This window comes from Budorcas taxicolor, chromosome 5, assembly GCF_023091745.1.
Source record: "Budorcas taxicolor isolate Tak-1 chromosome 5, Takin1.1, whole genome shotgun sequence".
Taxonomy (NCBI): Eukaryota; Metazoa; Chordata; class Mammalia; order Artiodactyla; family Bovidae; genus Budorcas; species Budorcas taxicolor.
Genome location: NC_068914.1, coordinates 108656287 through 108673070, shown reverse-complemented (window position 1 = coordinate 108673070; position 16784 = coordinate 108656287). Strand labels below are relative to the sequence as shown.

General features: G+C 39.2%; 1 protein-coding gene across 1 annotated transcript in view; it reads right to left on the bottom strand.

Annotated features, from left to right (window-relative positions):
* Positions 1–16784, bottom strand: part of ANO4 (anoctamin 4) — a 434401-nt gene that overhangs the window by 185728 nt on the left and 231889 nt on the right. The window contains exons 6-7 of the mRNA XM_052640010.1: positions 7993–8129; positions 3423–3581 (exon numbers count right to left, since the gene is read on the bottom strand). Coding sequence (XP_052495970.1) covers positions 3423–3581; positions 7993–8129 — 296 coding nt within the window. The remainder of the gene's footprint in view (positions 1–3422; positions 3582–7992; positions 8130–16784) is intronic.

The following is a 16784-nucleotide window of genomic DNA, read 5'->3' as shown; positions in this document are numbered from 1 at the left end:
ACGAGGATTCTCCTATTAAACTTCAACTAGAGATCCCGTCTTTGCTGATTTGGACACAAAAGCTTCTAAGTCTGTGAGATATTATCAGTAATTATTGGACATCATGACACACAACTAATGAAGATATTAATAATTCATAAAATTTATTCAGTGTTCATCATTTCAGGTATACATGGATTCACAGGAAGTCCCCTGGGTTTTCTTTATCACCTTGAACTAAATTCTTTGTTTTATGTATAAAAGCTGGAAATAACTTCTGGAAGTTGAAATAGCTATTAAAATTGCTGGTTTTCTATTGCAGTTGTTTACGAGAACACTTGATTTAAAAAAAAGTGCTTCTGCGTGCAAGCGTACACTCAGTCATGTTCAACTCTTTGTGATCCCCATGGATTGTAGCCCTCCAGGCTCCTCTGTCCATGGGATTCTCCAGGCAAGAATACTGGAGTGGGTTGCCATGCCCTCCTCCAGGGGATCTTCCTGACCCAGGGATCGAACCCATGTCTCTTGCATCTCTTGCACTGATAGGTAGATTCTTTACCACTGTGCCACCTGGGAAGCTCAAAAATGCTTCTGATGGTTTAATAAAATGCAACTCTTTTTTTTAAAAAAATGAAGATGCAGATTTGCTGTTCATACAAGGGACATTATATTTTAATTAATTATGGCAGGGAAAATTAATTTAGCTATAATTTCCTGCTGCCTCTAAGCAAGGAAGATCCTGCAAAGACCCTTTTTCTGCTGAGCCGGCTGAGACCATGAAAATACAAAGCAGAGCTTGGAGATGGAACTGAGAGTCAAACTGTGCTGCTTATGCAGAGTGTGGGCCACAGGGAAAAGCTGCTTAGGAAGAAGCTTCCAAAAAGAGGAAAATCAAGCTTTTGGTAGTAGATAGAACACTGCAGGGGAGCTGCCATCAAGAGAAAAACTTTTGGGGAAAAGAGGAGAAAGACATGCTTAGATAAGTGTTTATTTTTTAATTAGAGTATAATTGCTTTTAATATTATATTGGTTTCTGCCATACATCAACATGAATCAGTCATTGGTATACATATGTCCCCTCCCTCTTGTACCTCCCTCCCACCCCTCTAGGTTGTAAGACAGCACCAGGTTGAGCTCTCTGCATCACACAGCTAATTCCCACTGGCTATCTATTTTACACATGGTAATATATATATATGTTTCCATACTACTCTCTCAACCCCTCCCACCCTCTCCTTCCCCCTGTGTCCGCAAGTCTGTTCGCCATGTCTGTGTCTCTATTGCTGCCCTGCAAATAGGTTCATCAGTACCATTTTTTTAGATTCCACATATATGCCTTAATATACCATATTTGTTTTTCTCTTTTTGATTTACTTCACTCTGTATGACAGGCTCTAGGTTCATCCACCTCACTAGAACTGACTCAAATTCATTCCTTTCTGTAGCTGAGTAATATTCCATTGTGTATATGTACCACAACTTCCTTATGTGTTCATTAGATAAGTGCTGAATGAAGCCTGTCATATGGTGATACACACTTTCCAATTGCTATTATTTCCATACATTAAAATAAATACCTAGCTATTAAAATTTTTACAAATTAGAACCAAACAAAATTATTGTAAGCCACTAAAATCATATGAGCCATCTATCTAACATACTCTGGTCAACTCTGGACTGTACAGCAAAACTGCACGTTAGAAGGCAGAGTAACCCTCCTTAGCCACCCACTCTAATTCTGGCAGCTGAATATTGCGGTACAGAAGACTTTCAGGAAACACATGGGAGAGCTGTCAACTCTTTGGTAATGTACATTATTTGTAAAAGTATTAGGCTTTCTGAGTTTTAACTTCAAAGTCATGAAATGACACTGAAAAGACCTACACAAAAGAAGCCCCAGAAATGGAGAGAACAATGATGAAGCTTAAAATATAAATCTTTCATTAACTGAACAAAGCTACTTAGTTTTAACAGGAATCAAAACTTTGACAGAGTCAGAATGGATCACAGGAAGGACTTTCGTTAGATCAGGCGGCAATTCAGATCTTTTGTTTTTTTATATAAAAATTCTGAAACAGAATAAAACATGAAGAAATGATTTTTAGGGATCAAGTATTAGTGTACTATTAATGTTAAGAAAAGAATACACAACTGTCTACTGGATACCAACATACAACTTATCTAAAGAACAAGGTTTATCAAATGTATATTCCAGTGGGTATAGGAAAGATTTTCCAGAATCCCACAAAAATGGAAAAAGCAACATATTTAATTCTGTTTGTTGCTCCAGGGGAAACTCCAACTGAAGCAGTCTTTTGAGCAATCTGCTTCCACTTTCCTGAGAATGAGAACCTGTTCCCTTAAGGCCATACTCATCTCACCGTTTTTCTAATTCTCTTTTTGGAGACATTCCAGAAAAGCACTGCTTCTATTTTATAAATGCTCCAGGGTTGAGGCTAGTCAAACAGAACTGAAAAAAACCAATTTATCAGAAGAGTCCCAGGAACAGCATGCAACATTTCCCGTACAAAGAAAACAGGGATGCCTGACTTCAAAGATCCATCCTTCAGCCTTGAAGAGAAGAATCAGAAGCAAACACTTTTAATTGTCACATGTTCTTCTTGACTATGAAAAACTCCAGAAGCTGTGCACAATGTTTAGGGAAAATGTGAGAGGAGTTATGTAATCTGGCAAACAGGGCCAAGTTCTAGAAAAGTGCACAGCATTTCTGGGTACGTAAGAGTCCCATTGCGGATTATTATCAGAGGCCTGGCTGGGTCTCTTATACCTTCCTCAAAACTTTCCCTGTGGAGGAGGAGGGAAGGGGGAAGAGTAAACACTGATAAGGTAACCCTTGAGTTTGGGAACCTGACAAAACATCCTGAACGTCTCTTAAAACCAGAATCACTTTGTAAGTCTCAGCTGTTTTTGGCCAAATCAGCCAGACAGTCTCTTCTGGTGTGTGAGGATACCCAAACCCATGATGCTTCCTGAAATGTAAAAAGAGCCTCTAGGGTCAGCTGATTGCATTTTATCCAGTTTTTTTTTTAATCCATGCAAATATTGGGTTGGCCAAAAAGTTCGTTCAGGCTTTCTGTAAGATGGTATGGAAAACCTGAATGAATGTTTTGGTGGACCCAATAAAACCCACCGTTAACATAGAGAGGCAGCAGATGTAGGAAGTCAAGTAAAATAACACTTTGAAAAAAATCAATTTAATTGGAATATTTTGATTTTTATGAAATCTTTGGATATCAAAATGCTCTCAAAGGCAAATTGTGCTGCAGAAGTCTAATTGCAGGAAAATTCTCCATACACCGCAGATTGGCAAAGCCTCAGAAAATGAAATATTCAGTTACTCTACTAACTGCTTATTTTTTAAATTATCTCTTGATATGAACTGACGTATATATATACTTTTCTCATTCATGCAAGCCATTTACCTCTTTCTCCATTTGTAATCCTTCTGCTCTAATATTTCTTTCAAATACTTCTCTCTTTTCCATCTGGGGGTTGGATTTTCTGTACACAAGAATGTAGTCAATTCGACATTTTCCGTCTCTGAAGTAAAGGCCATTTAATTTGTTTTTTTCTGGTATTGTCTGCACACAAAGAGAAAGGGACCAGTGTAAGACACTCAAAACTGAGCCTTGACTGAGTAATGTTAAAGAATAACTAAAACTAAATGAATTTTCCTTGTGTTTTATCAAAATTACACATTTATTAATGAAAAATGTAAACAGAACACAAAATAAAAATCGGAAAAAGCATTCAGTCTAATGAACAAAACTTAAAGATACCCAATGATATCAAAAGTTGCCAAGGATGTGGAGCAACTGACATTCTACAGGTGAGAGTGAAAACTGATATACTAACACTGGGAAACACACCAACATCATCTTGTAGAGCTGAACACTGGCATCAGTTCACGTCAGTCGCTCAGTTGTGTCCGACTTTTTGCGACCCCATGAACCGCAGCACGCCAGGCCTCCCTGTCCATCACCAACTCCTGGAGTTCACTCAGACTCATGTCCATCGAGTCAGTGATGCCATCCAGCCATCTCATCCTCTGTCGTCCCCTCTCCTCCTGCCCCCAATCCCTCTCAGCATCAGAGTCTTTTCCAATGAGTCAACTCTTTGCATGAGGTGGAAAGTATTGGAGTTTCAGCTTAGCATCAGTCCTTCCAAAGAACACCCAGGACTGATCTCCTTTAGAATGGACTGGTTGGATCTCTCTGCAGTCGAAGGGACTCTCAAGAGTCTTCTCCAACACCACAGTTCAAAAGCATCAATTCTTCGGTGCTCAGCTTTCTTCACAGTCCAACTCTCACATCCATACATGACTACTGGAAAAACCATAGCTGTGACTAGACAGACCTTTGTTGGGAAAGTAATGTCTCTGCTTTTGAATATGCTATCTAGGTTTGTCATAACTTTCCTTCCAAGGAGTAACCTCCAGATGTTCAAGCTGGTTTTAGAAAAGGCTGAGGAACCAGAGATCAAATTGCCAACATCCGCTGGATCATCGAAAAAGCAAGAGAGTTCCAGAAAAACATCTATTTCTGCTTTATTGACTATGTCAAAGCCTTTGACTGTGTGGATCACAATAAACTGTGGAAAATTCTGAAAGAGATGGGAAGACCAGACCACCTGACCTGCCTCTTGAGAAACCTATATGCAGGTCAGGAAGCAACAGTTAGAACTGGACATGGAACAACACACTGGTTCCAAATAGGAAAAGGAGTACGACAAGCCTGTATATTGTCACCCTGCTTATTTAACTTTTATGCAGAGTACATCATGAGAAACGCTGGGCTGGAAGAAGCACAAGCTGGAATCAAGATTGCCGGGAGAAATATCAATAACCTCAGATATGCAGATGACACCACCCTTATGGCAGAAAGGGAAGAGGAACTAAAGAGCCTCTTGATGAAAGTGAAAGAGGAGAGTGAAAAAGTTGGCTTAAAGTTCAATATTCAGAAAACGAAGATCATGGCATCTGGTCCCATCACTTTATGGGAAATACATGGGGAAACAGTGTAAGCAGTGTCAGACTTTATGTTTTTGGGCTCCAAAATCACTGCAGATGGTGATTGCAGCCAGGAAATTAAAAGACGCTTACTCCTTGGAAAGAACATTGGCATATATACCCCTAATAAATTCCTGACAAACCAGGAAATGTGTATATGAATGTTCACAGCAGCATTATTCATAAGAGAAAATATTTTAAATGGGAATCAATGCAAATCAATGAATAGGTGAACATAAATAAATTGTATAGTCATATAGTAGAATATTATACAGCAGGGAAAAAGAACTAATGATGCATCTTATAGTAAGCAAAATCTTAAAAACAATATTGACAGAAGAAAAGCAAGTCAGAGAAGACTTTATACTGCATGATACCATTTTTTACAAAACACAAAACAAAATCAATGCAAAATAATTTGTTAAGGCTACATATGTATGCATGGTAAAATGATTTTTAGAGCAAGATAATAAAAAATGCAAAAATTCAGGAAGACAGTCCATCTGGTAGGGGAGAAGGATGAGACTACATGTAGTTTGATGGTTTTAGTAACACTTTTTAGTCAGTGTCTCTCAAACTTTTTTTTTTAATTTTTATTTTTACTTTATTTTACTTTACAATACTGTATTGGTTTTGCCCACCATAGTAAACATTTTTCTTTGTGATATTTGTGTATACAGTTATAAACAGCACAAGGATTAAATCTGCTTGTAACTTATAGTCAGAGCAGGGTCTTCATATCCATGGTTTCTCCACACTGTGGTTGCAACCACATACTATATAGTACTATAATATCTATTAGTGAAAAACATCAACAGATAGATGGACCCACATAGCTCAAACCCACATTATTCAAGGGTCAACTGTAAGTGTAAACACAAAAAAATTTGAGATCACAGTATATATCAGTTTCTACCTAGCAGTATGAAGAAAGAAAATATGCCAGACCTCCAAGGCTATTGCTAGAGTCCATATTCTTGCAGCAGTGCCATGAAACCTACAAAAGGAAATTCTCAGCTGGGAGACATGGAAATAACATGTCTCATACCTGGGCAGGTATTTATAACTGATGATCAGTCTTCACTATTTCTGGCTTCTGCTCAGAAGCCCACCCAAATAAACACTTTCTTAGCAATCATCTGCCAGGCAAGGGAACTATTCAGTAGATTTAGCACATCACCATCTATCTGCAAAACCAGCCGAGGCTTCAAGAGAAGGTTTAGCAAAGCCCTAATCTCCCGGAGACTGTTCAATCACCTCTAAATTAAGGGGATTAGACTAGCTGCTTTGTGAGGTGCCTTTCAAGGTCCTTCCTTTGTGTCATATTATGGTCTCCAAAGTTTCTGTGTGAAGAAATGCTGACAGAATGAGTTTTTTTCTTAAAACACACACACACAGATAAGTAGTATACGGCATTTATAGAAAGAGGTCTGGGAAGTTTGACAGAAGTAAACAATTTTTCCTGCTCAAAGGTGTTATCCTTTCGATGGCTAACAGCCTCTGGAATAACAACAGCATTAAGAAGACACAATAAATTAATGACTCTGATCTGTGTTCCTATTACCTAAACCTAGTGCATATACAAGTGTCAGTCGCTTAGTCACGTCTAACTCTGTAACCCCGCGGACTGTAGCGCACCAGGCTCCTCTGTCCTTGGAATTCTCCAGGCAAGAGTACTGGAGTGGGTAGCCATTCCCTTCTCTAGGGGATCTTTCTGACCCAGGGATCGAATCTGGGTCTCCTGCATTGCAGGCAGATTCTTTACCTACCATCTGAGCTTCAAAATCACTGCAGATGGTAATTGCAGCCATGAAATTAAAAGACGCTTGCTTCTTGAAAGAAAAGCTATGACCAACCTAGACAGGATGTTAAAAAGCAGACACATTACTTTGCCAACAAAGGTCCGTCTAGTCAAAGCTGTGGTTTTTCTAGTCATGTATGGATGTGAGAGTTGGACTATAAAGAAAGCTGAGTGCCGAAGAATTGATGCTTTTGAGCTGTGGTGTTGGAGAAGACTCTTGAGAGTCCCTTGGACTGCAAAGAGATCCAACCAGTCCACCCTAATGGAAATCAGTCCTGAATATTCATTTGAAGGATTGATGCTGAAGCTGAAACTCCAATGCTTTGGCCACCTGATGTGAAGAGCTGACTCATCTGAAAAGATCCTGATGGTGGGAAAGACTGAAGGCAGGAGGATAAGCAAATGACAGAGGATGAGGTGGTTGGATGACATCACTGACTCAATGGACATGAGTTTGAGTTAACTCTGGGAGTTGATGATGGACAGGGAGGCCAGGTGTACTGCAGTCCATGGGGTTGCAAAGAGTCAGACACAACTGAGCGACTGAACTGAACTGAGCCACTAGGAAAGCCCATATACAAAGCGCATATATAAAGAAGATATTAAACTCCACTGAGACACAGCTGAGCAATAGTGAATGCTTTTAACAAAATACTTTTTTTTTCCCAAAAATAACACATGAACAGATTGTCTGTTTATAATTGCAATGAGTTTCTGTAATCTTAGTTTCCAGATGACAGAGGCGAATGGGAACTCAAAGAGGCTACAGACAACACAGTCTACCAAGAGCTGGTCCACTTTACATCATTGTTCCACATGATGGGAGATTTCAACAGGGAATCCATTTTTGTAAAGCTAACTTTTGACTAGTTAGCCATACCTAAAATGTAAATCATTTAAAAATGATGAGTGTTTTTAAAAATCTTCTTTGTATAAGCTAAATGCCTTTAGCTATAAGAGAAGTGCATGACCCATTGAAAGTCTGTTTTGAGCTAGGTAGATTTTGGATTCCTGAAATGTGCTAGACCCCCGGAGGTTTTCAAAAGCATGTAAGACTTCACCCCTTCTTTTCCCCCAGGGGCCCCCAGTTCAATGAGATAACTTCAAACAATCCACTGGAATATGCTTCTCCAGTTCTGGCCTGGATCAAGAATTCTGTTTTTATGAAATGGCATACTCTTACCTCTCCCCCGGCTTCCAACCTGCTAGCATCATCTGAAGTACTGGTAAGATTTCCAGGGTGAAGGAGAGAGTCGTCATCTTTGCAAGGACTGTTGACAGCTTCTAATTCATCAAAAAGAATATTGACATCCTTGGCCACTAGAACCAAAGTAAATACATTACAAGTCAAGTCAAGAATCTGGGATCTTAAAAGCAATACTAAAAGTAAAGACATCTCCGCCTGGCTTCATAGTTTTTCATTGTTTCAATGACACCTTGAATGACAGATAGATTATTTCCAAACAAAAATGGACGTCAAATGTAAAATGTGTTTAACCAAATAGTGTCTCCATTAGGCCAAGGTGAAAGACAATGTGAAGTAAAGTGAAGTATCTCCACCATATAAATATAATTTGTCTTCCATGATAACAAGAAGTGCTGTTTTGTTTAGCTTTCCTTCATATAGTTGTTTAGCATGGGTTCTTTAAGACTTCAAAGAACTCATTTTGCATATTTTTAAAAAGTGTTTAATTGAAAGATAATGGCTTTACAAGGTTGTGCTCGTTCCTGATGTACAACAACGTCAATCTGTTGTTAAGTATACGTACGTTCCCTTCCTCTTAAGCCTCCTTCACACCCACCCCCATCCCGGTCATCACAGAGCACCAAGCCGAGTTCCCTGTGCTGTAGAGCAGCTTTCCACTAGCCATCTGTGTTACACGTGGTAGTGTGTATATGGGCTTCAGGGCTACTGTCTCAGTTCGTTCCACCCTCTCCATCCCCCACTGTGTCCACAAGTCAATTCTCTACGTCTGTATCTCTATTGCTGCCCTACAAACAGGTTCCTCAGTCTCATTTTTTCTAGATCACATCCATATGTGTTATTATACAATATTCATTTTTCTCTTTCTGACCTTCTTCACTCTGTATAATAGGCTCTAGGTTCATCCACCTGACTACAACTGACTCAAATTTGTTCTTCTCTATGGCTTAGTAAGACATGACTGAAAAACTGAACTGAACTGAAGGCTCAGTAATATTCCATTGTATATATGTACAGCAACTTAAGATCTCATTTTGTATTGGAGAATACAAAAAACAAAAATGTTTTGTTTTCATTTAAATGCTTCCATGTCTTATTTACTATACATAGGGTTGCTATGAACACTGGGGTGCGAGTATCTTCAAATTACAGTTTTTGCCTTTTCCGGATATATGCCCAGGAGTGGGATCACTGGATCATATGACAACTTTTAGTGTTTTTTAAGGAACCTCCATTCTGTTCTTCATAGTGGCTGCACTTACTTACATTTTCACCAACAGGGAAGGAGGGCTCCTGTTACTCCACACCCTCTCCAGCATTTATTGTCTGTAGATTTTTTGATGATGGACATTCAGATCAGTGTGAGGTGATACAGTACTGTAGTTCTGATTTGCATTCTCTAGTAATTAGCAATGTTGAGCATCTTTTCATGTGCCTGTTGGCCATCTGTATGTCTTCTTTGGAGTAATGTCTATTTAGGTCTTCTACCCATTTTTTGATTCAGTTTTTTTTTTTTTATACTGACCTGTATAAATCTGTTCATATATTTTGGAAATTAAGCTTTTGCTAGTCATATTGCTTGCAAATATTTTCTTTTGAGTTCATAGGTTGTCTTCTCATTTTGTTCATGGTTTTCTTTGCTGTGCAAGTTTTTAAGTTTAATTAAGTTCATTTGCTTATTTTTGCTTTTGGGGTCCCTTCTATACTGACTTAAATTTTAGAACAACATTGAAGTTCACTTTTTCTTTGATGCTTTATTTTTTTTTAACCATTTATCATTTACTTATTATTATTTTTTTTTTTTTTACTTTACAATATCGTATTGGTTTTGCCATACATCAACAAGAATCCACCACGGGTGTACACGTGTTCCCCATCCTGAACCTCCCTCCCACCTCCCTCCCTGTACCATCCCTCCGGGTCATCCCAGTGCACCAGCCCCAAGCATCCTGTATCATGCATCAAACCTGGACTGGAGATTCATTTCTTATATGATATTATACATGTTTCAATGCCATTCTCCCCAATCATCCCACCCTCTCCCTCTCCCACAGAGTCCAAAAGACTGTTCTATATATCTGTGTCTCTTTTGCTTTCTTACATACAGGGTTATCGTTACCGTCTTTCTAAATTCCATATATATGTGTTAGTATACTGTATTGGTGTTTTTCTTTCTGGCTTACTTCACTCTGTATAATAGGCTCCAGTTTCATCCACCTCATTAGAACTGATTCAAATGTATTCTTTTTAATGGCTGAGTAATACTCCATTGTGAATATGTACCACAGCTTTCTTATCCATTCATCTGCTGATGGACATCTAGGTTGCTTCCATGTCCTGGCTATTATAAACAGTGCTGTGAAGAACATTGGGGTACACGTGTCTCTTTCAATTCTGGTTTCCTTGGTGTGTATGCCTAGCAGTTAGGGCAGTTCTATTTCCAGTTTTTTAAGGAATCTCCACACTGTTCTCCATAGTGGCTGTACTAGTTTGCATTCCCACCAACAGTGTAGGAGGGTTACCTTTTCTCCACACCCTCTCCAGCATTTATTGCTTGTATACTTTTGGATCGCTGCCATTCTGACTGGCGTGAAATGGTACCTCATTGTGGTTTTGATTTGCATTTCTCTGATAATGAGTGATGTTGAGCATCTTTTCATGTGTTTGTTAGCCATCTGTATGTCTTCTTTGGAGAAATGTCTGTTTAGTTCTTTGGCCCATTTTTTGATTGGGTCGTTTACTTTTCTGGAATTGAGCTGCAGGAGTTGCTTGTATATTTTTGAGATTAGTTGTTTGTCAGTTGCTTCATTTGCTATTATTTTCTCCCATTCTGAAGGCTGTCTTTTCACCTTGCTTATAGTTTCCTTTGTTGTGTAGAAGCTTTTAATTTTAATTAGGTCCCATTTGTTTATTTTTGCTTTTATTTCCAGTATTCTGGGAGGTGGATCATAGAGGATCCTGCTGTGATTTATGTCAGAGAGTGTTTTGCCTATGTTTTCCTCTAGGAGTTTTATAGTTTCTGGTCTTACATTTAGATCTTTAATCCATTTTGAGTTTATTTTTGTGTATGGTGTTAGAAAGTGTTCTAGTTTCATTCTTTTACAAGTGGTTGACCAGTTTTCCCAGCACCACTTGTTAAAGAGATTATCTTTTCTCCATTGTATATTCTTGCCTTCTTTGATGCTTTAAAAATAACTAAAGATTTTTAACCTATCAGAAGCTGCTGACTAGTATAATTCATAGAAGACTGACTTCTATTTACCCAAGCATATAAGAGAGTATCCATTCTTTCATCCAAAAAATTTTAGAGGTGTGCACACTGTGACAGGCAGAGATGTGTAGTGACTGAATCCTGGTGAATAAAAGTGATGAGTCTTCCTGCCCTTTTGGTAATAACAAAACAAATAATCAAAGAAATGTGAAGTGTGGTGAGTGATATGAAGAACAAGAGTGTAACGGGGTGGCCAGGATCCAAGTGTGTGATTTTTGGCAATTCATTTAACTGCAAGTTTTTAATCTGTAAAATAAAATTGACACAGGAATAAAATGAACATTTATTGCTTACTGTAGCAGGCTAAATTATGGCCCCCAAAGATAACCCAATCCCTGGAATGTATGACTGTATAAAGTTATATGGGAAAAGGGACTTCATTGATGCAATTAAGTCAAGGATCTTAAATTGGGGAGATTATCCAGGATTATATAGATAGGGCCATGTAATTACAAGAGAGACAGGAAGGTCAGAATCAGATAAAGACACTGGAAGATACGATGCTGCTGAGTCTGACAATAGAGGACAAGGTCACAAGTCAAGGAATGCAGGGGTGGCCCAAGAAGATAGAAAAGGCAAGAAAGCAGATTCTCCCCCAGAACCTCTAGAAGGAACACAGTCTTGCCGACACCTTGAAGATGTCTGACCTTCAGAACTGTAAGATAAGAAATCTGTGCTGTTTCAAGTTACTAAGTTTGTGGTGATTTGTTACAGCAGCAAAAAAAAGAAGAACCAACACATTTATTAGAGGTTTTTAGGCTGTGAGGCTACAGATGAAAAACATCAATGTCTTTTCATACAACCAAGGCTTAAGAGCATCTACACTGGACCAGGTGCTCAAGTAGAAGCACTGACATTTTTGAGGAAGCACAGTATGTTGTGGGAGGTATCAAGGTCAAAGACCATTTCCCTGACCACCCGATGTAAAGAAGCTGCCCTTCACCCAGGTACCCTCCATCTCCTCTCTCTGCTCATTTCCTTCCCAGCATGTATCACAGTCTGAATTATTTATTCATTTGTTTTCTTAAATGCTGGATATCTACCCAGCATTAGAACTTAAGTTCTATGCTGTATTAGAATTTAAGTTCCAAAAGAACAGGGACCCTGTCTGTGTTGACTGGTATACAGAGATCTAGGCAAGGAATAAGCCCTCAACTCATCTTTGTTGAATAACAGCCAAAGTAGGAGATGAGACGTAAGTGACCCAAGTTTAATCCCTGAGTTGGGAAAATCCCCTGGAGGAGGGCACAGCAACCCACTCCAGTGTTCTTGTCTGGAGAATCCAAGGGGCAGAGGAGCCTGGGGGGCTACGGTCCATGGGGTCACAAAGAGTTGAACATGACTGAAGTGACTTCGCATGCACCCACAGAGAATGACCTCAAAATGGTCACTGTCTAATGATGTGTGAGAGTAGTTTTTTTCACTGTTCTATGACTCTGGGACCATGCATATATGTTTCTCCTAATGCAACTCTTACAAGCCAGGAGCTCCATCATTTCAAGTAGATATTGATTACATTTTCACAGAGATAATGATGAGTTTCTACAGGTTATATCTGAATAGGATCAAAATATTCTTTTAACATGGGAAGACCTGATTACTATTTCAAACTTCACCACTTAGCTGTGTGAATTTGTGCTCCCATTTCCTCACTGGTGAGACAGGTATAGAAACCTTCTCTAAGGGTGACTAAGAAGATTCTGTGAGATAATGCACATGTCAGCAGGGTAGCTGACATATGGTAAATTCATGAGAAATGTTGGGTTTGTCAATTTTAGACTCTGGGACCTTGAGTCAGCACTTTAGCGTTATCGATGCAAAAAGACAGAGGAAGCATTTACAGGCTGGAGTGGTTGTTCAGAGGGATGGACTGGGATGAGATGTGAGATAGAGAGGGATGCTAAAGACGACAGACACTAAGATTCTTGTCATGGTGACTGGCCCTCATTGGGGAGAAACTCTTGAATATTCATTCATTCATCCTATGCTTTTGCCAAGACAGAAAATTACCAGATTATCTTCCACCAGTATCACCTTCTGGTGTTGACACAATCTGTTCAAGAAAGCTTTTGACATCTATGATTCTCAACTGGCCCCAAACTGTCACCCTGAAGGCATCTCGTATGGTCTAGGAGGAATTTGTTCTCACAGGGTGGTGCCAGTCATATCTAGTGGGGAGAATCCAGGGATGTTGCTAAACATCCTACAGTGCACAGAACAGCCCTTATAGTGAGTTCTCCAGCCCAAATGGTAATGGTGCTGAGATTGAGAGGTTCTGCTTTGCATTAAAGGTCCAACTATTTTATTCTAGAGGGACCAGTTAATTTGGGAAAAGGGAGAGAAGCCCTTTGCTTTCTACTGCTGCCCATCAGAATTACTGTCTGGAAGCTATTAATATAACAGGACTGATGCTACCTGAGTGCTCAAGGGAAATCAGTATGTATCTGATTTTTTGAGAATGAATGATATGAAGGTACCATTATCACCCGCCAGTAATTCAAGAGCTTCAGCGAAGATAAGAAATGCTGAAGTGTCAGAAAATGCTCAGCTAAACACGTGATCAGTAAAAAGACTGCAGAGCATGTAAACACTCCACAGAAGACAGAAGGCACGTGTGACCTTCATCAGTGTTTCACCGTTGTCACGGATAGATCCGCTGTAACTACAACACAATTTTGAGGAACTAAGTACAATCCCCTCTGATGGAAACTTTCATTCTTTTAAAGAAAATAACCTGCAACTGTGAAGTTAACCAATTTTTAGAAATCTATTCATTAAATAAGTATTTATTGGAACCTATGCTGTCCAGAAACTGGGGTTCAAGTACTGGACACGACAGGCAGGACCCCTGCCCTCCAAGAGCTCATGGTCCAGCCAAGGAAGAAGCAGGACCTCTCCCTCCTCTGGGACAGACATGACAAAGCTCCTCTTCATCCAAACAAGGTCACTTGTTAATACATCCCATCGCCTCCCTCATACATTGTTTCTCAAATTAAGAAATGTTTGATAATTATCTGCCTGGTTGAATTCTGTGATTAGGCAATTAAATAAGAAAGAGAGCCAAATGTTCTGAGGAGTCAATTAAGAATGATGAGAGAGGGAGGAAGGGAGGGAAGGAGAGAGAGAAAGAGGGAGAGAAGGATGAAGGGAGGGGGAGGGAGAAAAGAGAGAGAGGGAATGCAAAAATTCTGTTCTAATCAAATATGGACCTGCATTGTATACAGACTCAGGAAGGGCCCTGTGAGTAGAACTGGGCAGGTAACATGGGCTCTGGCATATGGATACCACATATTTGAGAAAGCAAGGAAGATACCCAAATGATTCTCTCGCAAAAAGCAGGCACTTACCCTAAAGAGACCCAGGAACTAAATAGCAGGGACTCACATTGAACAACTAAACAAGAGCCAAGAAACTGAAATTGCTTGGGAGAGCAAAAATCAGCTACTGACTCTGAGTCAAGCAGGGGAGAGAGGCAGCAGGGAGAAAGGTTTCTGAGGGCTGGCTTGTTCTACTCTCCCAAAACGGAAGCAGATCAGAGAAGGCAAAGGACCAGGAAGCATGGAGATCCTGACCTCCCTCATGTGATGGGAGGGCATTTGCCACAGTGGTACTGAATCTACTATCAAATATTTGCAATTATTTCAAACATTCTTTCAGTGAAAATAATTTTGTATATTAGCTCAACTCTCTTGGGAAAAGAGACTGCAAACATATGGCAAGGGTTAAAACAAACAAATGAATTGCTTATCTTCTGCCACTTGCTCATTGAACCAACACTGAGCTTAAGTGCTGAAGATATAAACATGACCAAGACATAAGTAGAAAGCCTCATACTTCCAGACAAGAGGATGAACTTGAGGGATCAATGCTATAAAGGCAATTGGAAAAACACAGCAAATGTTTATTTTAGACTGTGTTAGAAACAATCTAAAAGAGAGGAAGAAATAAATACCAAAAAAATCAAAGAGTTCAACTCACGGCTCTTTCAAAAAAAACCCTCTCTTCGGCATTATAGTTCTTTAATCTTGACACTTTCTGAGGCAGAGAAAATAAAGTGAAATTATAGGTCACTGAAGAAGACATGAAAGGGCTGTGTGCAGTATAATCTGAGTTTCTATATTTGTTCTGCAGAGTGTCAGTTCATTATACTATTGATATTTTTATCCTGAGTTCCAAATGATTACATCTGATACTCAGAGTTCTGAAGGTATTATATACTGACCTCATAGCCTCATTAGAAAATTTAAAAAAAGGACACCTCCAGGAATAATTTAGAATAATAAAAAAAATTGTTCATGTCTCAGTTTGAACACTGACCTGGCTGTTTTATAACCAGCTCATCTATACATCTAGAGTCCCTTTCAGATGAAGGCCCAAGATGGCTCCAAACTTGACACAAGGGCTAGCAAATAGGAGGTGCTGAATGCCCATTATAAAATAAATAAAAGTTAGGAAAAAAATAAAATAAAATAAATAAAAGTTAGCTTAAGATTATATCAATTGCCTTTTTTCCCTTTATTCTAACTACCTCAGTGCCATTACCTGCAAGAATCTGTTTTTCTCTTGAATTCAGAGGTCAAATAGGAAGGATGTGGAAGGGACTACAATTTATTCAGAGCTGACTGTGTATGAAGAATTGTGAGGTCTGTTTGCTCCTTTGATCTTCAGAACACCTTGCAGGACAGGTAATACGAGAAAGAAGCCAGGTTCAAAGATGCTAAGTATGCTCACACAGCTCATAAGTGACAGAGATGAATTCCAACCCAGTTCTGACTCCCAAATGCAGGCTATTTCCAGCCAGCTCCTTGTTTTTGTGGAAGGCATTCTACTCTTCTTAAATCCTGTTTGGTTTCAAGAACAGGAAGTCATTTCACCAGCAAACAATTATCTTGTCACAATTTTAACACTGATCTGAATCAAGCTAGACTTCACAGCTGTAGTCTGACAAATCTGACGCTTTTAAAAATTTAACAAATAGATCAAATTAAATGCTTTTAAAAATCTAGGAAAACACACAGCAGCACAGCACAGCTTTGAGCCACTGGAATTTTAAAAACCAAATTTATATGGCACTAGCAAGCCTAGGACCCTCTAGATGTTCATTACTCTTCAAATGAATTTGCAGAGGCAGCAGAGGCTGCCTGGTAAACCAAGAAGAAGAGGGTCTAATTTAGAACATTTAAAATAAATAATTGGAAAAGACATAAATCCTTCCTTATCTGGCTTTATTCCTTTCTAATAGGCCAGTGGTTTTCAAAGTGTGTTCCCTGGAACCCCAGGATTCTTTGGAGGAACTTCAGGGGCCACGGAAGGGGCAAAAAGGAAACTGAGTGGGAAAGCCCTATACCTTTTACTCCCCACCAACTCCAGATAGCTCAGTTATCTTCCTAAACACTGATGATATACGTAAAAATATATTAGGGACAAAATAACAGATTCTGCAGCTTTAAAAAGTTTGGATACCTCCACTAGTGTATTAGGCAACAATTAAACAGGCATG